The sequence below is a fragment of the Lichenostomus cassidix genome, chromosome 9 (genome assembly GCF_008360975.1).
Source record: "Lichenostomus cassidix isolate B80296 chromosome 9, HeHo_3.0, whole genome shotgun sequence".
NCBI classification, from domain to species: Eukaryota; Metazoa; Chordata; class Aves; order Passeriformes; family Meliphagidae; genus Lichenostomus; species Lichenostomus cassidix.
Genome location: NC_139490.1, coordinates 14,928,276 through 14,955,772, shown reverse-complemented (window position 1 = coordinate 14,955,772; position 27,497 = coordinate 14,928,276). Strand labels below are relative to the sequence as shown.

General features: G+C 45.2%; 1 protein-coding gene across 1 annotated transcript in view; it reads right to left on the bottom strand.

Annotated features, from left to right (window-relative positions):
• Positions 1 to 13,853, bottom strand: part of PID1 (phosphotyrosine interaction domain containing 1) — an 85,338-nt gene extending 71,485 nt beyond the window's left edge. Inside the window, exon 1 of the mRNA XM_085069564.1 lies at positions 13,753 to 13,853. Coding sequence (XP_084925690.1) covers positions 13,753 to 13,782 — 30 coding nt within the window. The 5' untranslated portion in view covers positions 13,783 to 13,853. The remainder of the gene's footprint in view (positions 1 to 13,752) is intronic.
• Positions 13,854 to 27,497: the final 13,644 nt, after the last annotated feature.

Sequence of the window (27,497 nt, the reverse complement as noted above, 5' to 3'; positions counted from 1 at the left end):
TGCTAGCTACATACCAAGAATAAATATTTATGCTGGTAACCACATGCTGTTAGGCATTAACACAGGGTTAAGAAGATGTTAATTGAGTCATGGACATTGGAAACTGAAATCATCTTGCTCCCCTTGAAACTCTTCAGCTCCTCAGGCAAGGACAGAGCCTTTGTCCATACAGCATCTCAGCAAATGGACACACATCCAAGGTCTGGCTGTTCCAGGAGAAGAGGGCAAAACAGTCAAGGGAGAAAATCAAGAAACTGCTCACTCGCACAGTAGGAGTGGGCAGCCTCCCCAACATCCAAAGTGCCCTGCTGATCCTGGGTCAGGTCCAAACGAGGACACACCCCTCCAGTAGCAAACACTGCCCAACAGTGCAGATGTATATTCCAGATATTTGTAAATATGACCCCTGTAAGTGAGCATCCTACCCCTTATACCCTTCCTTTACTGTTAACTTCCATGGAGTATCTATAATATAGATGTTGCTGGTAGCAACAACCATTATTCTTTTTAGCCATCTCACACCCACTGTTCAAAGCATTTATTTATATTGACCCACTAATTCTCAGAAAAACAAACAAACAAAGAAACAAAACCAAAAGAAACCATAAAGAACAACAACTACACAGTGAAAGTTACGATAAGTTTCTCAGGGTAAAACTTCAAACTCCCACAGAAGTTCAGTAAAGGCAAGTCAGAAAAGTAACACTGCATTAGACTTGTTGGTTCAGACGTTACTAAGCGCTGGCCAGACTCCATGCTTTCTCTTTTTATTTTACTTACAATTAGCTGGCAAGAGACGATGATTAGCTAGAAAAACCACATTCCCTTTTGACCTCCAGGTGTACAAAGCAGAACAGCATTAAGTATTTCCTAAAGCAAGCCCTGGATCTGCAGGCAGTGTACAGTAAGGCATTAAGCACCCCCAGCAGCAAGTCACCACGCAGTGCTCATGGCACGAACTCTCACTATGGAGCCCCTTAGCTCCTGGTCAGATCTATCAAGGCAGGCAGTCTCAGGCAGGCACCTGACTCCAAACTCTTTTCCAAAGCCTTGTTCCAAGGCTGGACTTGTATAAACTACCACATCCATGAGAATTTTACAGAGGATAAGTCTACAGCGTATTTCTGCAGAATGGTGCACGCTGCCAAATCAACTCCCTGCTCCACTGGAGATCTGAACTTTACCATCCCTGCTCCCAGTTCATAGCCATACTCAGGGACAATTAGAAGGGCCAAAGAGTGCAAGGACAATGCCAAGTACTGTGACTCACCCAGGCAAAGCAAGGGGTGTTACCCTGTGCAGGCAGCTCTGCTCACCAGGGGAATGTCACCGTACAGCACACAGGATCCAGTCACCTTGGCATTGCTGGCACTACAATCATCTCCTTCCCAATGAAAAACTCATTACATTTAGGAGGTGATGATAAGCTTGAAAGTCATTCCTCCCCACCGCCAATGGATGGACAAATTTTGCTGTGTCAGTTTGTTCCTGTTACAAAATAGTCCCCAGTTCCCTGGAGAGCTCCCAATAGCCCTGTTCCCTCCCTAGCCAGTCCATCCCACTGGCATTGCACAGGGAGCCTTCACCAGCTCCTCTAGCCAGAGAGCTCCAGTTAAAGGCCTCTAATAAAACTCTACCTTAAAGGAAACTACTGCTGCCTGATTAGACCTACTAACTGGGCTATTTCAGACTAACTTTTCTGGAAACTGTGTTGCACAGCCAAAACCACTCTGGATTGAGGGCTCTGCAGCACAACTGCAATTCTTAGTAGCAACTAGCATGGTTATCTAGAACTCAAATTTACATTACTTTACAACCAATATGGGAAGTCACATGTGGCACTGGCATGGCAGTGGAAGGACTCAGTCATTTTAAAGCAAATAGCAAGTAACAGAGCTCAGTGGAGACCTGATTTTAAAACCTCCCAGAAAAATACTTAAAAATTAAGAAAAAAAATTAAAAATCACCAGATAGATTTTTGGGAAATGAAGAAGAATATGACTGCACTTTCCTATTGTACATGTATGGATTTGAGAGTAAGAAAATATTGGGAACAATGTTTTTTCCCCCAGGATGAGGCAGACTGCTCTCTAACTTCAGCTCCATAATGACAGCTGCTGGAGAAGAAACATTTGTTTGTTCTTGAGAAATGTTGAAAAAAAATAAAAATCAAAGTGGGCTTTTTTACACTCTTTGAAGAAACAAATACACGACGTTTTCACAAGAAAATGTAAAAATAAGAAAATATCTCAGAAACAGAGTGGCTTCACAAATAAGAACTATGAGGTTTGGCTGAAAACACAAAGTATTTTCTGAGGCTCTGGAGGTGTGTCAGGCTGCTGGCTGTGCCGGCAGTGGCTGCAGCCACCATAGAGCACTGGGGCTGGTGATGCTCTGAGCCTGCTGCCGTGCAGCTGCCCCAGCCCTGCTCCCACCCTCCTGTGAGGGACCCACACTCCCTTTCTCCCCACACAGAGGGGAGGAACTGGCTGACTGTGAGGCTTATTAACACTTCCATAAGTATTCTGCAGAGTGGTTTTCCCCCAGCCCAAAGCAGTGCACTCAGTGCGTGACAGACGTTCCTCTGGCGGATACAGAGCAGCCCCTTATCCAAACAGCATTAGGGCCTGGTCCAGGATGACCTCAATAGCACATGCTTTCCAAAAAGAGTCATAAAGAAACATTTAATTCAGCTCTCTTAGACATCGAGTCTTGTCTCATATAGCTACTCTTAAAAAAAATTTTAAAATCAAGAAAAATTTGGACTTTTAAAAACACATGAAGTTTTTTGTCAATCATAATGAAAGAAACATAGGGTAACTCCACTGGCATTAGTATTGGCACTTAGATTCATAACAACGTTCTCAAGAATTTGGATCAAAAGCAAGACCCACATACAGGCAGTGGCGAAGTTTAGCCCCAAGTGAACAAAATGACATCCCTGGTAGACAGTAATGGCTTCTGAAACTCTCTAGCTTGATACAACATTAGTGATTTAAATGCCAAACCACATTCACTCTGTTTATCTTGGGAAGCTCCACATCCATGTAAGAACACCCTCAGACCATAACAGAGGAATGAAAGGTCAGACTGTTACTTCCAGCACCAGCGCAGTAAACTCAAAGTGTGGGCATTTTCCTGGTCAGTGCTGCCCACTGTGGCTGGCTATTTTTCAAAAATCATGTGAGGAGCATGAGTAACTTCTGATACAGAGAAATAAAAAACTCAACTTGAAAAACACAGTATCAATACCCCCTGAAAGTAATTTAAACCAACCAGAAGTGAGCTAATTTCAGTGCAAGATTTCTGCAGACATGGCTCCTGGGCCATGCCAGATGGCTCATGAACCTCTCAGGACTCCAGTTGAGGACCTGCTCCTCCTAGCCCCAGAAGGTCTGCATCACTATAAAGCACTAAACTTCATCCAAAGCCTCCTTACATTCTGTCTTTCTGACAAACACATGTAAATACCTTAACCTATACAGGCCTCCCTGCCCCACACAGCTCTGCCCTCCTGGAGCACAGTCCCGGGCTCAGAAAACCTGTCAAGCTCGTCCAACCACAGGGGTGAAAACCCTTAGCTGCAGCTCTGAATGTCTCTTTCCAGGTGAAGATCTGATCATGGCTCATTTCTGCTCACACTTGCAGCTCAGCATCTCTTCAAATGTGACTTCTCCTTAAGGGAGATGAGCTCTGCCACTTCTGCAGCCTGAAACTTGTCAGCATTTTAAACATGAGCAGGACAGGGAAGAATGGCTTCAGGAAAGGAATTATTAAGCACTGACTAACTATAATTTATAACTAGAATAAGTGAATATTTTTCACTGTCTTGAAGTGCCAGGGCTACCCTTGATTATGAAAGGCAGTCATCTCATTCATTTAGAAATGGGTTTCAGGCTGGCCATAATGCCCAGAAAGGCTACCCTGTGCCTTTGCAGACCCTGAAGCAAGCCTGGCATTTCTGACAGGGCTATTTCCTACACCAGGCAGCCCCACTTCCCACTGGACACCCCCAAGGAAATGATCTGAACTCCATGCATGATGGCCATGGGGGAAAACAAAACCCCAAGGCTTTGCAGTGAGTTAACTCTTGGGAACTGTGTGTCATGTTCCCAAGCAAGAAGCTGCAGGGCTGTGAAGGGCAGGTGCAAGGAGTCACATGTGACCTCAAAGCTACAAGACAAAGAACTGACTATTGTAACATCATCCGTGGGAAAAGGCAACAGCAGAACCTGCCTATGCTCCTGTAACCTTTCACACTGTTCAATTCGGCCTTCCGTAGCAACTCGAGGTACCAGATTACAACATTACCCTTTGAAAATGTTACATGTCCCAGCACCAAGCTGCAGGCTCTTTAATGAAAATGAGCCTCTAACCACCAAATCAAAACAAAAGTCAGTGACAAACAAATGCTTCCTAACATTCCTTATAAACCACGGAAAAGTTACATTGCCATCTCAAATGGCAACACAAAAGTTAATGGATTCAAAGGCCTGTCCCTACGCACTGAGATAAAGCTTCATGCCTAAATCTGAGTGATTTAACACCCATTTATCAAAGTGAACTGTCCAACCTCATAGAAAGTAACATCCTTTCTGCAGGCTTCAGCACTGATGCTCCATCAACAAGAATGTGACAGAGAGGGCTCCACTTCGCCCACCCTCCCAGCCACGCATCCCAACAGGCAGTGTAGGTGATAGCAGCACTGAGAGGAGCCAGGGTCACAAACCCACTGTCACCAGGGCACCTGAACCCACCTCATGGCCTGGCTAATGCCTTGTCCTTGGCTGGAGGATCAGGGTGCCTCAGAAATCACTGATGGGTTTTCTCTTTGTTACCTACCAGAAAAAACAAGCACACAGCACCCTTTAGCAGCACTGCACATCCCTCCAGCAGTTTGTTTTAGCAGGAGGCACCAAAGCTGTCTTTACTATCAGGATTTTCTCAAACACACAGCACCAAGCTCAATAGGCCCTTTCAGCCACACTATCAAGAGGGCCGACATAAAATTTTCAAAATATCCTTCCTTCTAATTCTAATCCAAACAACAGAGCACAGCTGTGAAAACTGAAGCCTCTACAGATCTGCACTGTACAGGCTCCTTCTCAAAAACACTGGGACAGGATTCAAGCTTCTACATTTTCTGATTCAAATTTATAGTCAGGCACAGAAAATTCCCATGGACTAGGGAAAAAAGAAAAATGCTTAATCTGACAATTTTTTGAAAGATGAAAAAAATTCACTGCTTTCTTCTGCTGACACATTGTGCAGTGAGCTAGGACAGAGGTGCACACTATGCCCTGACAACCAAGCAGCTCAGGGAGCTGCCAGTTGGTGTTTGCTTAAATTCCAAAAGGTACTTTTCTGGTCAAAAACTAGAAAAAATATAATAAATTCCATATGGAAAAGCTAAAATTGGGCAAAAGTTTCTGTTAAATAAATAGCCTCAAATGAGGGGAAAAAGGATTAAAACCCTGTTTTTGAAGTCTGATTTCTTTTAACAATTTTGCTGCTTGTCTTTACGCTCTCCAGCTCAGAGCCAAAGCCAGAACAATCAGCACACCATAACACAACTCATAGTGTTCCTCTCCCCAGCAGAAGGGAATACTAGAAAATCAAAGACAAAATTCCTTAGTATGACACTAGAAACCAAGTTCAGCATGCTAATTTGGATGGGACAGTTTTGATGAATAATAACAGAAATTTGGGTTGCCTGGTTTTTTTAACCAGAATGACAGGGAAAGAGGGAAGGTGATTGCTCTCCCCAAGAAACTACAATTTTCAGGTCAATGTCACCATGATCAGCTCAGAAAGCACAGATTAATCCTGACAGCAGGAAAGCTGGTCCCCAGCTACAGGAAAGCCACAGAGCAGTTGAGACTCACCCTGGAGAGCCTCTCCCTGTAGCTATTCAGAGAAGGAATGTTGCATCCAAGCCTCCCTCCTGTCCCTCAACACCCAGGCTCAGGGAGTTGAGTAGAAACTTGCAGGCTCAGATGATGTATTTGATGTTACCACCATTGCCATGGAGGTCCCATGCCCTTGCTCCTCCTCAGACCCCAAACTCCTCTTATCCTGCCTTCCAGCCAGCAGACTTTCTCAGGAAGCTGCATAGCAGGGAGAGTTGTTCATTTTAAATGAAACTATACAAACCCTCTGGGGTTTTCTGCCTTGCCCTACAGTCACCAGGCTCAAGGTTGGTACTGACCCCAGTGAAGCTTGGATCAGATGCCACTGCAAGATCTCCAGAGCAGCTACTTCACCAGTGGGACCAGACTGAACATCAGTTCTCCTCTCCAGACACTCAGTGGGTGGGTGAGTTTTCAGAAGAGCACAATCCACCAGGTAAAACACTCTCTGAAAAAGACTGGCCCTAAACAGAGCTGAATACAGCCAGCTGAATACTTGTAAAATTACTCTGGGGTCATTCTGAAAGCTTCACATGGGACGTATGGAATAACCATCTCTCAAACCCAGACGGAGCTTGGCACAGGAAGAAAGAGGTGGACACAAATCTGAGCTTCAGGACACTTAATTACATTTCTATCTGTTCTCAGTGTTCTTGGCAGTTCCCATCAAATGCATCTGGAGAAAATGGTTTCACGTGAGGAGACATTTGAAATTGTCTGGCATAACACAGACCCAAGGCCACAAAGGACGATGGTGCAAGGACTCTGACTGCCCCAGTGCTATCCCAAACCCAGCAGCACTGTGCTGGCAGCAAAACTCCATCACTAAAACTCACCAGCAGCAACTCAGGTTAGAAAGGTACCTGCTCACATTGCCTGGAAGCAAAACCAGCCATTAAGCTGTGAGAGGAATATTTATTTAAATGGTCCCAATACCAACCATGTATGGAGGTTTTTCAAAGACCAACACTCCAGAAGTCATCACCTAAATGGTGAAGGTGTCAGTGCAACGACACCAACTTAATCATTCTGAGGCTGTGTATAATTTTGCTGAAGCAACGTCATTAAAAGAATATTAAATACTGGGAATACACAACTTTTTACTTTTCCTTCAGATTCTATGAAAATATTTATATTTGCCACTCCATATTTTCAGTATTTCAGCAAGAAAAACAAATCATGAAATGTTATATTAGGTCTTCTCAGGACACTTGTACAATCACCCACATTTAATGTTTTTGCTGAAAGAGCTCTGATGCACTTATTCAGAAACATCTCAGAAGACTTAACACTGTCATCTGTAACTTTCCAGTTATTATTTGAAGTGCAAATAACTTCAATTACTATACATGAAAGCACTACATGGGAAAAAAATTGTAAGTATGAAAGATTGTTTAAAGGGACTTTTCAGCTACACATTTATGTGTCTCTGGGCCAGACTCTCATCTTCCCTCACAGAGCCACATCAAAAGCACAGTAGTGCTGGAAGGGTGAGGACCCTTAGCCCAACACCTCAGCACCAACCCAAGGTGTGTCTGCTGAGAACACAGCCACACTTGGAAGGAAATGGTAACATCTGGGCACACCACTGCTGACTGTCCTGCTGGATGACACCAGGGACACAGAAGATCTGAAACAGGCACTTAGAGTTCTGAGCTACTTAGACTGAATGCTTTAGTTTGCCTTTCTTGACGGAAATCACTCTTTTATTTTTTTTTCCCTGGTCATCAAACAGGCTGGCAGTTTCATAAACAGAAACTAGTAGTACACTATAAATGAACCCTGAAGATCATTTCCCAGGGGGGCTTTTCATAAGGCACTCACTGATTTTGATTTTCTTTTGGTCATAGAAAGCTTCTCAAAATTAACATTTTTCCAGAGCCATTCATTTTCTACGAAGAATAAATAATGTAGAAAAAAAGGAACTGACTGAGCTAAGTGGTGCCAGATGAGCCTGCTGGAATCACAGGGCTTTGTTTTAAAGATTCCTGACTGCTGTAAAGTCATAGCAGCAAACTAGTGCAAAAACTCTGATGCCTTGAAAGATATCCTGAAGCTATATAGTGCCAAAACACCGGGCTGTAAGACTTCAGATGTTTGCAGCCACATGACTCAGGCTTATATTTCAAATACTTTTCACTTTTTCCTTCTGACATAATATTTAATGAAAACAGAGTTCAGTGCTAGTATCAGTCCTGCTATACATGTCTTGCAGCAGTTTCTGCCTAGACAGCTGTTTGTGTGCTTACAACTCATTTGTGTTTGGTTTAGAAAGGTTTTCCATATGCTTTTAAAAATTGGATAACTATTGTTTCAACTGACTGTACACTGCATTTTTTAACACACACATGCATCTGAACACTGAAAAGGATAAGAAGATCATTTTGAAAGCACCAATAGCACCTAAAACCACATTACATCTGAGCACATGCAAACATTTGTCACAAACCACAGTGGCTGTGATCACCTTGAAGCCATCACTCATGTAAGTCTACCCAGAGCTGACTTTTCTTTAGTGAAAGATCTTTTCAATGCTCCTGATATGGGAAAGGCATTTGATGTGTATACCAGTGGTAGTGGATGCATGTCATATACATGAATTTAGCAACAGATTCTATAATCACAAAATTGAAAAGTATAAAAGTAGATTGAAGGTGAAAAGTTACAGGGTACAACAACAAATTCCTGTAAAACAAGCAATACGTTTATGAAGCCTTTGAAAACAGTGCTTACAGGCCAGCGTGAAGATGAGCAGCAACACCCTAATACTGCTGCTTTCACTTTTTTCACTTCCATTAAAACTGCTATATCTTAATAATGTGGAGGTACATAACATCAGCAATTCAAAGACTGGTAAAGCAACCTGACACAATCTTATTTCTCATGGACTTCAGAGGAGCTGAACAAGTTACATTATGGCAGAATTAAGCCTTGGGGTTCAGGAAATCAAACTTGCCCCAGTAAAAGACTTGGAGCTTCCTGCCCTTCATCACCCACTTCATCTCATCTTGCCCACCCGCAGCTCTCCTGCACAGTATTTCACAGCACATTAGGAGAGACGTGGAACTCTATGAAAGAAATAAATTCTAACAATATGAGAACACGCTACAGCCATCCATTATTAAATCCTTGCCCAAAAATAGCCCCAAACTGTGGGTTTCAATAAGAACATTGAATTTCCAGATGAGCAGAGCATCACTGAAGTGCTACAGTGAACACTTGGCTATTTGCACACCCACATGAAGCCAAGCAGTGTCCAGCCCAAAGCTCCATGACTCGGCATCCCTGCTTGCTGTTCCCCTCTGCCTGACCCCACTCATGTGAGCCCCCCACTTCCACCACCCACAGAAGCAGAGTGAGACCTCCAAAAACAGGGCCCATGAGCATGGTTCAGCTCAGGAACGCCTGGCAACACAAGAGGAGGCTGGGCAGCACCAGCACTGCTGCACCTCTGCTCCAGGGGAAAAGCTATTTGAACACAGTGATCTCTATTACGCACATGTGTCAAGAGAAGCAGGGAAACTTATAAACAGGGCTTATAAACAGCATGACCCCGAAAACTATGCACCCACTGGGATTTATTATCCAGAAACAACGTCTGGCATCAAGGTTCCAGGAAAATTTAGGTTACAAAGCAAATAGCAGCCACTCTCAGGCAGGCACACAAAACTGTGAGAACACCTTGCTTGTTTGCAAACACCACTTCAGAGTCCTCACGGGAGCATCACTGAGACCATCAGCTCCAAATCCCAGCTGTGCTGCCAAGGGTTGCTGAACCAGGCACAGAGAATACATTTGGAAATAGTTTTAAAGAAACATGTCAAAATGTGTTTGGCCTCATTTCAACAAGAGCCACTGCCACAAACATCAAACCACAAATGAGTGCACACTGCTTATAACCATTGATAAGGTCTGCTGCAAACACTGCAATGAAAACCATACCAGGCAGGTACAGTGCACCCTGGGCTGGAGTCTCCTCATTCCCAGCAGGGAGAACGACCTTTAAATACCTAAAACAACCTTGGTTGCTGCTCCAGAGAAGACGACGAGGTACACACATGTTCCATATGCTCACCTGCATTTAACGGAACAGAAGCCAGAAATGCCGCCACAGAAATTAGAAGGAAAAGTCTCCCAAACAGAGTCCCAGATCATCTCTTTTACATTAAGTGTGAATAATGCTAATCCTGTATTACCTGCAAAATCATTATCTTCTTTGCCATACCAGAGACTCGCTGATCCCTGTGGTATATTCCTGTAACATTCCAGCAGTATGATTTCACATGTAACTGCCTGTCCCACTAACTTTGGAGAAAACAGATTAAACTTCAACGTTGCTATAGGTGAAAAAAATCACAAAAGGTGAAGGGAAAGGAACAACAAAAGAAAAAGCAGGCTCCACTGTATTATATTTTCAAGAAGAAACCTTAATATTTACATTTTTCTCGCTTATTCTTCTAATCCATTTAATTCAATTCAACATATCTTCCAGAAACAGAGAGGCTTCTTCATTAAGCAGCAGGATAACAGGAAAAGCTCCCATCAGAGGGAAGCAGAGAAGAGGCTGACTTAAGAAAAAAAACCCAAAAACAACAACAACCACCAAACCCAGACCAAAAAAACAAGCGATCACATCTTATTCCAGCAAAGCCAGAAACCAAAGCTCTGGGAAGGGGAGCCCATTTTAGCAGCAGATGAAGCTTTCAGCAGCAAGTGGCCACAACTTTCAGCAATGGGGACAAGTCCAGCTCATGCCCCAGCTCACTGTGCTCTGTAACCCAGCTGCTGATGACACTTCATTCCTATTCCTATTGCGTACGCGTGAGCTTTGCTGCTGACCTCACTACTGGAATGGTACCCATCCAGTAATGCCAAAAACTCCAGCACAAACTATGAAACTTGACAGGACTGAGCACATTTGGAACAGAAGCAGATTTTGCGTGAATGGCAACAGACCAGGAATGTGCAGTCTTGTCATGCATTGTGTGGGACTGGGAAAGGAGATCTGTGAGCAATAGAGGACCATGGCACACTTTGTCAGAACATGACAGGAGCCTTCACACCGCAATGTTTGCTGCCATTTGAGTTAAACATACACAGCTTGCCTTAGCACTGAGGGCAGGACTGACCCATACCAACAGGCATCCACTTCCAAAGGCAGCTCATACTTTCCCTTACTGAACCAGGCCAAAAGAAATATTCTGAGAGATGAAAATATTTTCTTTGCCATTTTACTCAGTACAGAGCTACACCGTGGACTAACAACAGACCTGCACTTCACCACAGCTGGGTACTGACACAAGATACATCTGGGTCAAAATAAAGCCACATACCATGCACACACTAGAACATCAAGAAAGCTGGGCCAGCTCCACACTTTCTGCACCCATACATCAGCCTGATGTGAAAAACAGGGCTGCATCTGCCATTATACATCCCTCAAATACGCCACTGTAGTGATCTGGCACAGCCTGTAATCCCAGAATACATTAATAGAGACCATAAGACGCCATCTACTCTACCCAGTGACCACATACCACCCTGCTACAACCAAAATCCCATGCCCAGCACCCTCACAACACTTGTTTGTCAGCCAGGGTGAGAGCTTGTGCTGCCAGGGAAAGCAGACAGCCCCCTTCAACACCCCGACTGCACCAACATTTGTTTCACAGCAGCTACGTGCCAGGAGAGAGGGAACCTGGGACAAAGAGAGCAACGTGGGACACCTGAAACTAAATTAAGATGTTCAGGGGTGGAAGAAGGGAAAAAAGATGCATTTATACCTTGCACAAGCTCTCCTCAGGGGGCCAGGCAGTGCTGCCAGCAATTCTGGCCTGGCTGGTGATTCACAACATGTCAAGGGGAGATCAGACTACTTGAAAGGACCAGGCTTCAAGGGTTTCTTGGAGAAAAAATTACAGAGGGATTGAGGATATTAGATAGTCTATTGCCCATGTAACTCTAGCTCATATATATATGGATTAGGATTGATCTTTGAGTTACAGGATCTCATCCTAGCTACCCCAGCATCCTTGCCCTCACTGCATTCCTTTTGTCCACAATTCACTATATTGTTATTCAACCCCTTGTGTGAACACAGAATTATTATGGGCTTCTTGTCACTTTTCCAAGGCTTTCTCCCTGTTTCAGGAGCTGGCACAAGTCCAAAGCATCATTTAATTCTGCAATTTTTTATTCCCCCGATTTCTTTCTTTTTTAGAGCACCTACAGCAATTTCTGTACTTCCCCAAAAACTCGTGTTGGCAAAAAGTGCATTTACAGGCACTCAGCATTTTGATCAGCTCGGGATGCCTGGAGCCTCCAGCCAGAGGCAACCAACAGCAGGTTTGCACAAAGTCAATGGCCACTGCTGAGAACTTTGGGGCTTGTGACTCCCCTTTAAGAACAGGCTCGGGTTCTGCTGCAACAGGTAAGTGAGAGGCCCCTGCAGGCAGCCCTGGTTCCCCACAGCACACAGCCATTCCCACCCGCTCCCTAAGACGAGACCCCTGACATGCTCAGGACACAGCTGAACAACGCTAAACAAGGTTACACTCACAAGCTTATTCTGCAAAACACAAGCATTTTGTTCTCTTTAGCCTTGCATGCTCTTGTAGGCAGTATCAGGTATTTGTCGCAATAGTACCTGGTTATTTTAACACCTCCCTGATTCCACAAAGAGGACACAAAGCCATTCTGTACAATCCAGACCAGCACGACACTACTAACTTTGGCTTTCTCTTTCTCCTTCCCTTCCTTCACCTTCTCCCTTGTCACCAATCTCTGGGTGCAGCCTCACCTGAGGTCTGTCCCCTGCAGCAGCATCTCCCCAGGGAACACCTCTGCCTCCACAGTGCACCCAAGACCATTAACTCCTTCACACAGGGCATCCTGCCACTTGTGTTTAGCAGAGAGGGTTCTGACTAACACAGGGAAATAAATAACTAATGATATGCTCACATAGTTTTACCCCGGAATCCATCAACTATGTATGTGGTACATCATTCCTACTCGCTAAAAATCAAGCTTCTTATTGTAGAGAAAAGCACAGCTTTTTCAGACCAGGAATTATTCTCATTACTGGCTGGTGCAGATTAAAGCTCATGGATCTCTCAGCTTGGCTCTACTATCAACTCCAATCAAACCGCCGAATTTTCTGCTTGATGATATCAAAGCAAATACTCAAACTGAATTGCAAAAGTAGTAATAACCTTTTCTTGTCATCTCCTGTGCCCATTGATTCTTCTTTAAATGCCCAATTCTCTCTCACTAGGCACTCGCTCTGGAAAACTACATGAAACCGACGCAGCAGAACTACAAAGTGAGTTTTATTTCATCTCGCTCTTTGCGTGTCTCGCATTCCGCCGGACCGTGCAACACGCACACAAGCCACGCGAACAACGGCAGAGCCGACACCGCACAGCCCACCGCCGCCGGAGGGTGCGGCAAGGGGCACCCCGGTGACCCCGGCACAGCCCGACCGCCGGCCAAGGGGGCGGCCAAGGGGGATCGCTCATCCCCCGCGCCGCGCCGCTCCGCGGGTCAGGCGGGGCCGGGCCGGGGGCTTCCCTCAGCCAGGGGGCGGCGGAGTAGCCCCTGAGCAGCGCGTCTCCCGCCCAGCCCCGCCGAGCCCCGCCGCCGGCAGCGAACCCGCCGGGAGCTCCGGAGCCGCGGGCGGTGACACCCGGGATGCACCGTGCGCGTCCCGCGTCCCCGCGCGCCCACCCTCCGCGCCGGCGGGGGGACAAGTTGCCGCAAACTCCCGGTACGGGGGTGATGCTCCGCCGGTCCCGCTGCCACCCCGGAGCCCCCCGAGGCTCGCACCCCGGCCGGCCCCCCCTACCTGCAGCCGCTCCGTGGCCGGCTGCCACATGGTGCCGCGGCGGCGGGAGGCGCTGCCGAGCGGGGCCGCGCGCGGCTCTCTGCGGGCGCGCGCCCCGCCCCGCCCCGCCCCGTCCCGCCCACGCGTGGGGGCCACGCGCGGACCCGCCCGGCAGCGCCGGTACCGGCACGGCATCCATCTCCCGGCACGGCACCCACCGCCCGGCAGCGCCGGTACCGGCACGGCACCCGCCGCCCGGCAGCGCCGGTACCGGCACGGCATCCATCTCCCGGCACGGCACCCACCGCCCGGCAGCGCCGGTACCGGCACGGCACTCACCGCCCGGCACGGCATCCACCGCCCGGGTACGGCATCCATCCCCCGGGCACGGCATCCGTCCCCCCGGGTACGGCAAACATCCCACCTGGACACCTGCGGGGACCGGGACAGCTCCTGGTCCCAAGCGCCGGCACAGCCCGGCGTGTCCCGCCCCGCATGGCGCTCTCGGGCAGCGGTGCCGGCCTCCCCACTGGCTGAAACTTTTTCCTTCTGTACTGCAGGTGGTTCGAGCTGCGGCCAAGCACGTAGGAAGTGTCATGGCTCTGTAAGGCCGCTGCGGCTGGCAGTGCAGGGTCATGGAGCACATGGAGCCACCAAATGGGGGCAGGATCCCCCTTGCCTGGGCAGTCCCGGGGTGGTCCCCCGAGGGGCCAGCATAGAACCAGCATCAAGGCCACATTCTGCTGTTTCCCAGTGTCAGGCATCCCAGCTGTGCCCTGGCACTCACAAGGACAGACACACCCATTGTGCAGAGGTGTGCAGGCACTGCTCTTCCCTGTGGAGCCCAGAAATGCCACAGAAAAGCAAAGTCTCTGCAGGTTCCAAAGCTGCACCAAGGGACATTTCTTCCAGACACAAAAGCTGGCCCTGGCCCTCCCTGCTCACCTGAGGCTGCCTGGGCAATGCCTCGTGCTTGGTTGCAGGAGGATTTGTTAAAAACCCAGAAGAGCCTGTGTCACACTTGTCCCAAGCATTGACCAACACATCCCGCAGCCTGCAAGCCAGGCTCCAATACATTGTGGGAGTGTGACCCCAGGGACACAGGGTATCCTTTCAGAGTCAGTGTTTTAAATAGCAAAGAAAAGCAATACTGAAGGGAATCTTCTTTAAAAAACAGGCATCAGGCATTTGGCAGGGCAGCTCTGCCACAGGATCTGTCTCGAGGATCTCCACCTTGAGACACATGGCAGGATCCAGGTGAGGCTGGATGTGATCAGAGTGAGACCTCAATGAACATGAACTTTTAGATTGTTTCTGAAAAGGCTCCACCAGTACCTCCCCGGGCAGTGATGCCCTAATTAAAGCGATTCAAGTCTTTCAGCTCCATTCACTGATGCATTGCCCACCTCTCTCCAGGAGGGAAGCACTAATTCTGCACCAGCTCTTGCCTGAGATGCCCACCAAAGCTCTTTCCAAACACCATGTCCCTGTCACACTGTTGTTTCTTCCAACTGGTGCCTACACTCCTGCATGAGGGCCTTTTCTAAAAGCCTCACTCTTACTCAAGTGAACTCTGGAGCAGTTTCATCGATCCTGCCCACATGGGTAAATCCACCCGCCACCATTTCCTGAACCAGCTGGGAGCTGGCATAACCCAGGCTGTCAGCAGCAGGGCACACAAAGGAAGTTCAGGATCTGCAATTAGCAGGAGGAGACCAACCCTGGGGCTGGAGGCTGCTTCCCTCTTAGTTTACACGACTTTTATACAAACTAAAACAATTGGGGAGGGAAATCTGCATTTGCTACGAAATGGGTGGCATGTTATGAGAACAAACTAATCACTTAATTTCCAAAAGGATATGAAAACAAGAGAAAAATTTCCAAAAGGATATGAAAACAAGAGAAAATGAATGCTGTAGGCTTCTGGCTTTAGTTGTGTGAGAGGAAAGTAGGAATATGCTCACACATTGGGAGGAGCAGCTCAGTTGCAGATTTTTGAAATCCAACTGGTTGATTAGAAAGCAATCTGTGAGCCCCTGAGCCTCACCAGCATCCTCCCCAAGCCTTACCCCTCACCAAGGCAGCAAGTGGCACTGTGGGCACAAGAGAGCTACTGAGCCCTTCTGCTCATTTTTGCTTAGCTCCAGGTGTGCTCAGCATCAAGGGCTGTCTCAGGAAATCCAGCTGTTTTGCCCTTTTGGATGTGCCCCATGACACCTCTGCAGGAAACTCAGTTTTCAGCCAGGCCAGGTGCTGCTGAGGTGGTCAGGCACCAGCCAGAGCCCAGCTCAGGAAATGATTCATTAAACTTGGGTGAGTTCATGTCACAATCTCACTAAGATGAGGTCATTTCTACCTAGACTTTCTAATACTTTAATCCAAGCATGACTTTCTTTTTGGTATTTAAGCTGTTCTGCATTAGTAAGTCCTGCTCCAAGACAGTCAGGGATCTTTCACTTAAATAAATAGTGTGAATTCCTATTTCCAGGATGTACTGTGTTCCAGAATGTTTCTGTAAGAAGATAGTGATTTTTTTTCTATTAATTTTCCTTTTACTGTGCCAAATTGTAGAGTTTCTCTTCTCAGAATGAGTTAAGACAATTTTTTCCAAAGACTGCAATGCATTACACAGGTTGGTCCCACTTCTCCCAATCTCCTTCATTTCAGTGCTCACAGGACAGAAATACTGGAGCTAGGGGAGATCTTGCATTTCAGAAGGGAGTATTGGATGCAATAGACCAATTTCACTTCTAATCATATAGTAAATCTGAAGCATTTCCAGTGACTCCAGGATATTTTGTCTCTTTAATTGGCTTCTAGCTATTGAGTTTGTCTTCCTTTTGCACCATCTCATCCCCTAATGTAAGCTCTTTATAGCAACGTAGCTCCTCTGCATTTGAAAACAAAAATAAACTTCTTTGGTTTTAACTATAGCATTGCCTTTTTAATTAACTAAACTTATCCAGTTGCTGATCCCATTGAATTATTTGACTTCAAAAGCTCCATTTAGCTTTAGGAGCCCTATTTCAGTTTTTCACTGAAACATGACTAGAAGACTCATTCAGTTATTTAAATGCTTCCCCAAATATTTTGCAGACTTCGCAAGTCCTGTTTCCAAGATCCTCTTTTTGATTACACAAGTTTACAAAGCATACAGAAGTCATTAAACACATATCTTTTTTTTAATCCTTAATTCCGTTTACCTTGTATTTGCTTTTGTAGAGTAAGTTTGCCTAATTAACAAATTTAATGTTCTGTAAAGTGCTGTAATTAATAGCATATGTCCAAAATCTAAAGATACTTGTTACTCTTAAACACTTTGTCAAATCATTTGAATCAAATGCAGCTTTCCTGCATAGATGGACACCACACACAGTCTGAGCTTCCCAATATCTTTCTGAAAAAAATGTTTAGTGTCTAAGCAGCCCAAAATACACCATCCAAGTAATCCAAAGTGTTTTCTTTGACAACTATTACATTTTAACATTCAAGGTAACAAAAAAATGCACATTTATGTAGAACTTCAAGTTAGAGATCTGCAGTTCCCACAGCAGGGTGCATACTTTGGAGTCTTGGTGTGGGGGAGCTGCAGTGAAGGCATTTTGTGGGGAGGACACAGTCAGGCTGGGGCTCCAGCACCAGGGCCAGCCATGGGGTGCAGGCAGGGGTAGCCAGGGGCAGCATCAGAGCACTGGCACTTTGCAAACACTGACAGCAGAAACCTGAGTTTTGAGGGGACTCAGTCATTTGCAGAGTTCAGAGGCTATTGAGAAGCAACTTCAATGCACACATAGTGACAGACACACCCCTTTTCCTGGGAAAAGTGGCATCTAAAGGGCTGGCTCTGATTCCTTACCTGGGATCTCATCAGGCATGGTCACTGTTAAACCAGCAGCAATTCAACAGTAAGAATATGTCATTAAAATAATGGCAAAATGCAGATCACGTTATCTTCAAAGGCCCTTGATTTCCTTTCACTATTGTGTTTCGGTAATTTGAAAGGGAAATTTATTTACATCCCTGCTTACTGCATGATCCCTAATGTTATTTAAGTAATCATTTTCATTCTGATTGTGCAGACGCACTGAGATGATTGTGCAGACATGGGAGTACAGCTCCACCAAAGGTGGTTCAGCTGAGGGCTCTTCTGCTCACAATGCATCTGGCTCATCATCCCCTTCACAGGTATTTTAAAATGGCATCAGGAGATGCTATAACCTGAAGCAATGTGGTGTTAATGATTTGTGAAATTGAGGCAGCAGTAAGTATCCCAGTCAAGGGAGATAATTCAGGTTTGGATATGCCATATTCTCATTCTCCCACCCATCTAGGCTGTGTTTGCCAGGGATAATGAGGTCCTGATTTCCAATTTGTTGGAAGAGAAGCTCTTGCTGGGGTTCCCATAGCGACCAGGTGTCTTTAATTACCTGTGCTGGTGCCAGAAAAGGGTGTATTTCTGATTCCCTCTTGAGCTGTAATGACTCCACCACCTTCCCAAAGTACCAGGACTGCTACTTCTCTTCCTCTTCCAAAAGTAAGTTAGATTTTGGAGGTGGCTGGACTAAATAAAGGCATGAAATGCATAGGTAGTGACTTATTTGGCCATATTTGTATGATATCCCTTCTTGCTTCTCACCTCTGGAGGTCTCATCTTTAGAAAGGCAGATATTTGGTCTTACATCTCCTTCCTTCACGTTGGCACTGTGCCGGTCCTGCTCACAGCAACAGTGAAAATAAAGCACCAAAGCCGTGGCAGGTCAAAAAATGCAGAAGGAAGGTTGCTGCAAAGGTCTTGCATACGTTCAAAAGGGCACATCACTTCTGTAAAGGACAAAGTATATGACACTGAAAGGGTGAGCAAGTTTTATTTTTAATGCTCCCATCACCTCTGCCAGGCAGCCCCTCCATCACCCCCTCAGGAGCCCGGGTCAGCGAGGGAAGAAGGTTGAGAGCCTCCCAGCAAACACAGAGTTGATCTTTCGGAGATGCCACCCCCTCGGGTCAGCAGCACCATGCCCGCTTTCCCTGCCCAGGCCGAGGGAAGAAGGGCCGAGTGTTGGCTGCTGGCAGTGGTGCTGGCAAAGCCGCGCTGCAGGTCTGAGGGCCTGCCGGCCCGGGCACATCGGCCCCTTGGCTCCGTGCCCCTTGGCTCGGCCAGCGGGCAGCACAGCCCTGCGGGGAATTCAGGACACCGAATCTGGGCCGCACAGGCGGCGAGAAAAGCGGCTGGAGAGAGCAGGAGGGGTGGATGTGCTCACAGCCCCCAGGAGAGACACAGCAGCACCCGGCGTGGGGATGGGGGACAGGCAGGGCGGGCACGGGCACGAATTTTGTCAGTCCCATGTCCAGCTGCGGGGCCAGGGAGGGTGAGCGACCCGGGGCACAGGGCCCGAGGGCAGGATGCCCCGAGAGGAGACGGCAGAGAGGCAGCGAGGATGCACAGGGGGAAAACGCGAGGCTCAGAGCCTGAGGAGGGCAAAGCACAGAGAAAGGGGTGAGGGGGTAGTGATGACATGTCGGGCAGAGGAAAGGACAGGGAGATGGCACAGGAGGATAAGCTGTCACTTCCCCAGGGAATGCTCTCGCTCCGTCACCACTGACACAGCCGCTGGCCAGACACCTCCCTGCAGCAACAGGATATTTCCCAGGCAGCCTCCAACAGCAAATCTTGCACTAACAAACCTAAAGAAGCTCAAGTCCAGCTCTTAATGCACCAATTAATCTTGTAAGCAGCAGAAAATAAAGGCCAGAAAATCTTTGGGTTGACATGCGCCAGATGCTTACACATTTGCTCTCTCCTAGTCCAGGAAAACTTGAAACAAGACCTCTTAATACCCCTGACAACCTTGTGCACCTTTGACTGCATTGTCTTTGTTAATTACCCCTAATGATTATTAATATTTATTTGTCTGTGTCAAAAAGAAATATGTACCTCCACAAAGCTGTACAGAGATCCTGATAACCCTTAAAACCAGTTTTACACTAAGCTAAATCCATGGCATCTGCATAGCTCCTGATCATGACACGAATCTGAGTTGCACAGATGTGATTCAGTGAATTTAATTTAAATTACTTCTGAATTTTAACAACATAAACGAGAGAAGAATCATGTCTATATAGATCAGCTGGTTTTAGAGTGAGCACTGAAGAGAATGAAATTTAAAAAATAAATGAAGAATTATAGATGATGAATAATACTGGTGGGCAATTTCATATGCACTGGATATTCCCTCAGAATAAGAAAATTTACCAAGAAAAGAGACTTTCAACAGTCTCAAATCAAATATTTTGTTTGCAGAGCATCACTATAGCAAGAAGATTTGGCAATCTGTCATCTAGATTTCACCATCCCAGCTACTCAATTTATCTGTGAAAATAGGAAGTTACTAGAGGCCACACTTCCTATTTCAGTGACACGTCCCCAGCAGTTATTCATAGGCTTAGGGACACTGTGTGGTCAGCTATGTGGCAATCCAGGAAATGTTTCTGCTTTCCCCACTTGAGCATGGGAATGTAGAGAGCTGCTGCAACAAACCCAATTCTCCTGGACGCAACTGTGCACACAAATTCCTTAAGAGCTAAATGCAGTTAATTTTAAAATTACACTGCTGAGATATTCACAGCAGAGTGTGCAACAGCACTGTGTCTTTTGAATGCACTCACTGTCCCCTCAGCCAACAAATGGTACCAGTGAAACCCTAATGGCTGAGTATGGCTGAGCACACAAAGGTGCAGAGAACCAAGACCAGTGTAGGATGAGGGATACACATTCCCTGCTCTGCAGTGTCATAGACTATAAAATGTGTGAGACAGGAAACAGAGCAGAGTTCAAGGATGAAACCATACTCCAATTCACCCCAGTCCCAATTAAGACAATGCAGACAGGTAAGTTAAAAAAGGCTGCTTTCTTGGTTCCTAACCTGGGCTCATTATCAGGAAGAATTTTAACCCATGTGTTGCTGGGTGGATGTGAACTGATTTTCTGGCAAATACCCATAAAGGTTGTAAATAGAGATTTGCAAATCATCCAGAAAAGCACACAAATTACCCGCTTGTGTACAGTAATTTAGTGGACTTGAGTCCTTTCTAAGTTTCTGGGAACCAGAGTGAATGTAGAGCCCTCACTGAAGGTATAAGGCTGGAGCCATCAACATTTCACACAAGATTTTATCAAGTCTTGCAACTCAATGAGCTCTATAAATGTAAAATTACTTCAATCCCAGAAGAAGCAAAAATATATAACAGAAAGTTAACAAACCTCCAGAGTCTTTCATTAAGCTCATGCTTAAATTTCATCACAAGCAGTCCCCAGCGCTGCAATGCAGCTGGATTCCCAGGCTTTGCTCAGCGCCATGCAGGAGCTTATTCCAAACAAAGTGCAAGAGATTGGTTACACAGCTGGACCTGAGACAGTCAGAGGGACTCCCAATGGATCCATCACATGAAATGCCAATGCCATGTGGCCAGAGCAGTTTTTGTACATGTAACATATCTATATGTAATTATGAGATTAATTATTATGAGATGGGAATTTCATTTGTCCTTTCAAAAAGAATTGTCTTTTTACGGAAATTCAAGGGTTGTGTGCCTCTTTGGTGTCTAACAAAGAAGAATACATCCCCATGCTGAGGGAAGGGATTTGCCAACTATTGCTACATAATATTGCACAGAAAATTGCACTCATAAATCACCCTTGACACTAGAGTCTGAAGAAGAGGGATGTAAGTCAGAGACAACACATAAATGAAAGAGAGAGAGACAATGAATTCTCAGAAATCTCAAGGCTGAGCTGCTTTTGAATGAAGAGTACATTTAACTGTTACTTTGAAGTCTGATATTTCCCTGCCCACAATTTCTGTCCTTCTTGAGAGGTACTGTCTTATGGGGAAAGAGAAGATGACTTTATTGCTTATGCAAAATCAGAGCTTCTCAAAAAACAATTGGAAAACAATGGATAGTGCCAGCCCTAATGCCAGGGTAGGGTAGTAGTCTTGTTGGGAATTTTGGTTTTCTCTGCAGATAGCAGTCCCCTAAAGTGAGGGAAAATTAGATAGCATTAAGCATTTTTACAGAAATTTTGTAGTTCATTGCATGAAACCCTAAAATGTTATCAAAGCACCACCATATTTACCATGCAATAATCTATTCCATTGAATAATGTATTCCAAATGAAATCTTTCAAAATTCAGCAACACGTATCACTCAGTAAATCACAGATGTGAGACATTTTGATTTAAACCTGACATGTCTGTCAATACTGCTGGCTTACTACCTTATTTTAAATATTGAATGCATTAAAGTAAAATAACCCTTCAAAGCTCTCAGGGATTAAAGCATCTCCATGGAATTGTAAAATATTCTCTCCATGGAAATGAAATGAATGAAAGAGGAAAACTGATAAACTCCACACCTAATTCAGTGCTCTAAAAAAAAAAATCTCCTCCTGTCTTTGTCCTTATCACACGCAGGCACCACAGAGCACAGGGAAAGAGGGGAAGCAACGTGATGAGTACTGGATATAAAAATAACTGGTCATCATCTTTTTATGTAGAACAATCTCAAGTCCAAATTCATGCAAGATGAAAGTGAAATGGCATAAGAGGCACATGCAAAAGCAGATCTGTCATTAGTTACATGACATTCTGACAGTTTTGTTTTGACAGACCTTCGTAGCAAATGCCATACAAAGGCATAGCAACTGAAATAAATGTTGAAATTAAATTAATAGGAGAAACTGGTGTCATGTATGGACCACAAATAAGACATTGAGGACAGCACATTTTAGGTACGAAATCCTCAAAATAAATTATTCTGCATCATGACATTTACTGGCTGGTTGCTTTTGCCACATGACAGATGCAACATAGCAAATCAAACAACCCCAGACTGATCTGTAGAATAAATATCAATGCCATACACTAGGATCAACAAATACCCTTTTCAGCAAGCTGATGCCTCTTTCTGCTCTCCATAACCTATCCATGTGTTTCTCTGGGAGAAATAATCATAATTGGAACCTGTTGTTTGTGCTCTCTCTGTCCTGATACAATATAGAAAATAAGCTTCTGGGAGACCAAATTGCACAAGCAATGATCACGTATCCAACTATCACAACTGGGGGGGAGAACAAAGTATGCTGCTGACAAACTAATTGTTAATGCAGCTCCTAGATGCCAAAATAACCTCAATTGCATTAGGTTGTTTGCTTTTTCCACAGAAGCTACACTCATTTTTGTTACCTTGTGCATCTTGTATCTGGCTTATAGGCTCAGATTCCAGGCAGATTTACTTCAGATTACTTGAAATCCGTAAGTGAATAAAAAACCATGGTGAAAATTGGAACAGTCACACTCATTTCCTTGAATGATGTTGGACTGAGATCCATGTGGAGTTGCATGCAAACTTTCTCTTATAGAAATATGGAGCCCAAAGTTTAAGACACTGCACATTATTGTCCATGTGTGTTCTACTCCCAGGAGATGGAATAGAAGCCACAGCTGACTTCATAGGAGATCTCTGTTCTGTTGCAAGGAGCTACTTCTGACAGGAAGTAGACCAGTTCACAGGAAAAGAAACAAACAAAAAATTAAGGCTGAAGGACATCTCCTTGACAAGATAGCATTGCTGACAGAGTGATAAACAGGATCTCTCCTGGTCTGTGGGATGCTAGCAAAAAGTCCAGGTTCAGGGAGATAGAGCAGATTGTTTCCCTTAGACTGGTCTGTTATTGAAGAAAGTACAGCAGACTAGCTTATTTTCCTAAATGATTAACTTTGCTGCCTTTTCTGCCCAGCATATCAGATAAAGAAGTTTATTCAGTTAGCTTATTTATTTACATTCCTTTGCCAAAGATCTCACCAAACAAAGCCTATTTGATGATTTATTCTTTGCTAAAGGGGAAGCTTATTTACAATAACCATCTTATCATAAACTTCTTAAAAGGAGGATTTGAAACTGGAATTCATAATAACAGAGAAATCTGACTTTTCCAGAGAGGTCATATTTGTTATCCATTTTGCACTGCAGAAGATAAGCCAGCTGAGCCCAGATGAAGCCTGATGTGGCATAACTGCTTTGAAGTTTTGTTTGTTTTCAGTGGTTGACCCACATCCTGTTGGAAGGAATCGCCTTCACCTATTTGGAGCCATTCCAAAATATGAAGGGAAAAGGGATATAAAGGGTTCAGATGCTGGGTCCTACAGAGGGGATTCTGCAGCACAGCAGTTGAACCAGAGGGATCACCAGCAGAGAGGCAAGAAGTACGAAGATGACTTCTGAGGGACACCTTTGCAGTGACCAGCAGCTCAGACTGAGGAGGAGCTGAGAGCACATTGCACTCTGCCCGTCTTTGTAGCAACCTCCAGCACTGTCAGGTAGCAGCAGTATCTGATTGCTCAGATGTCAGACTCTGGCTGCTCTCATCTCCCTGATGAGATGTTTAAGATGGACATAAAAGTGTCTCAAATTTGCCTTTTGCCATCCCTCCTGACCCCACACAACTGCAGTGTTTTGGCAGATGCTCAGCCAAAGTCTCAAGGGACAAAAGACTAACTTGTGGGGCGGAGACAAAGCAGATCAGCTCCATGTCTCTCATTTGGCACCAGCTCTGTGTTTTGCCCTTCTCTCACTGCTCCCCTGCTCATGCAGAGCATTTCCCAAAGGTAAGGGACGCTGAGAAAGAAAACATATTTTAAACAAGAATTTTGTTTATATTTTGTTCTAAAATAAAAGGTGCCTCAAAAGCTGTAAGCCAGTGCACTCTCCCTCAGCAGGTTTGAAGAGAAGGTTTAAGCACACACTGGACTGCCCTGACACTCCCATTTTTTATGTTGGGGACATTTCTGAACCCATTAGCTCTTGATAACACACTCAGGATTTTAACTACTCATAGCAGGGAATAGCACGAGAGACTAATCTCTTCCCTGAATTAATCTGGCTTTCAGCTGCCCTCCATGATCCATAGATCTGTACCTCTGCACCCCCTGTGAGGTCAGGAATACAAGAGCAGAGTACCATACAAACAGCTATTTCAGCCCAGCTGGTACTGAGCAGCACATGAACCTCAAAAACATGGCAGTAGTGAAAGACAAAGGTTCCCAAAGCTGGTCACAGAGCAAATGCCTCCCACAGAAACCAGGCTGGAGGCACCCAAAGGAAGGACAGGCTGGATTTGCATCTGTCTGATGCAATGTGCCTGACTGCTCTGCAAAAGCTGGGTGGTTGTGTGCAACATGAGAAGGGAATCTCTGAGAAATTTTGGACACAGAAGGATTTAGCCACATGAAGGGGAAGAGAAGTTCCCTCTGGCAACAAAAGTGAGGAGTGGCTCTTTGCTTACTCTCAGCCATTCACACAGAGGATAATATTCAGAGGTGTTGAGTTTATTCCTCATCAGGTGTCTATTGCTATCAAAGAAGAAACTACACATCTTCAGGGATGTCATAACTGTTAGCTCAGGCATTTCTTGACAAAGCCCTGCTGGAGAAAATCCATGCTGTTTCCAGAAATTAGGCTGAGACAAGATGAAAACATCAGTTCTGTGACTGAAGTGTCACCACACAAGACTTCACTAAAACAAGCAATGTTTACTCCTATGGTCAGATCTTTTATATTTTTAGATGCAGAGAGACACCGAGACACTTTCTCCCAAAAAATCACACACATTGTCTTCAAAATCCCATTGTTTTCAAAGGGATTAACCACATAGAGACTCGCTGATTGAGGATGCAGTTTACTGAGCTGAAGTGTCTTTTCAGCTCTCATTCCCCTCACACCAGTATAGCATTTGGCCACATTTGCAGTGGAGGGAGAGCAGCAAATCAGGTCAATATGCTTGGTACAGGATGTTACCCAGCCCTGACTCACAATACACAGTGTTATTCAGGGCAGGGGGTGCCTCAGGTCTCCCTGCAACCACTCACAGACCACATGTGCCTTCCCCACCTCCCAGCCCTGGCCATGAGTGTCCCTCTGAGCCCATTGTTAAATATACTAACAGGAATAGGGTTAGAGAGCTGAACACAGAGCTCCCACAGGCTCAGCCAGGTCAGGACTGCATCTCCAGGCTTTTCATGCTCTGTTTGTTTCCCTAGGTGAGGGATGGGGCTGGCAATGCCCCACTGTGACTCCTGACAGGGCTGCTGCAGCCATGTGCTCCTCCCTGTCCAACCACTTGGACAGGGTCACTGTCTTTATAATTTTGGACTGGCTCTATCCAGAATCCAAGGAAATGATGACATTTTCCTGTTAGCATATATATCACAACTCTGAGCTGTAAAGGCAAGTTTCATACATATCCATGCTTCTGAGGAAAAAACACTCAAGGATTTTTTCCTATTTCCAGATGGAAAAGGATATAAAAATAACCAAACTTGAAGAGTGCACAAGTACTAGAGGTAAATGACAAGCCCAGAGGCTTGTCCAGGAGGAGCTGGAGGCTGTTAGCCCTTTGCTAGGGGAAGACCACATACAATCACTCCTTTCTGAGACTGGACGGCTTAAAACAAAAACAAAACCAAAAAAAGTGTAGTATATTAACAGCAGGTGGTATTTGCTACACATCTATATTTGCTCCCTATATAGAACAGACCTCATATGGTTGGGGAAAAGGAAAAAACCAGTGTCCTTTGTCCGCATTCATGTATATCCTCAGGACACAAGCTGCTGTATACAGACAGTAACCAGCTTCTTCCTGCAGATTCAGAGTTGGGATACAAACACTAGATGGGTTTGTTCCCTCCAGGTCTTAGGGCAGCTCCATCTGGCAGGCAGTGCAGTGCCTCACAAATATCTCACATGTGCATGCATAACATGCCATCAGGGTTCAATAAAATAAATTGGAAGGAGACAAAGTAATTTTCAGAATACAATTCACAGGATGCACAGGATGATTTACAGAAGCTAGAGGCTGCAAGCTGACAGGAAAATAGCTTCTCACAAATTACTTATCTTTCAGGTCAGTCAATTGAGAGAAATATAGGTTGGTCAAGAATCGCTACCAAGGTGTGATTTGTATGCAGAAATGCTGCTGCTCATTGCAACATCTCTCTTGTAAAATATGGACATGAATATGTATGTTCCCTAGAACAACAGAGTTGCTTGTTTCCCTATTTTATATAGATTTGCAAGCCAATATTTTATGACTGAAAAGGCCAAAAATTCTGAAGAATGAGCATTTCCTCTGATTAACAAATCAATTACAACAACAGGGCCCCTTTTCCACTCAGCTCTCAAAACCTCCCCAGAAGTCACAGCAAACACAAGTTTCAATATATTGGTACAGCAAAAAACTGTACCAATGAAAAAACCTCATCTGACAGCCACCAGATGCAAATTTACAACTTCTGTCATAGAAAACCATGCCTGAAGAATGAATCTAGTTTAAACTTGGACCTGAGCTCCTTAGTCCTCTTTTTAATAATTATTGTCTTGGACCACCATCGTTGAAAGCCCATGGTAGCAGATACAAGATGTCAGGAAAGGTATTCTGGATTTCTGAGGAGCATTTGGCATTTCTGTAATTCAAACAGCATGGTGCTACTAACCTGCATATCCACCATCCAGGACTGTGCCTTTACCCTGGAGCTGTATTTGTCTCACTTCTGAGAGATTATCTTGATAATACACACTGGTTTTCCCTTTTCAGATTAACAGGGAGAATATAATTTTCTGGCATTCTTTATAGTGCATCATATGCTCATGTCCTCTCAAATTTATAGGCAACACTTCAGTTTGAAATGAAGAAAAACAAAGAAACAGCTGCAATC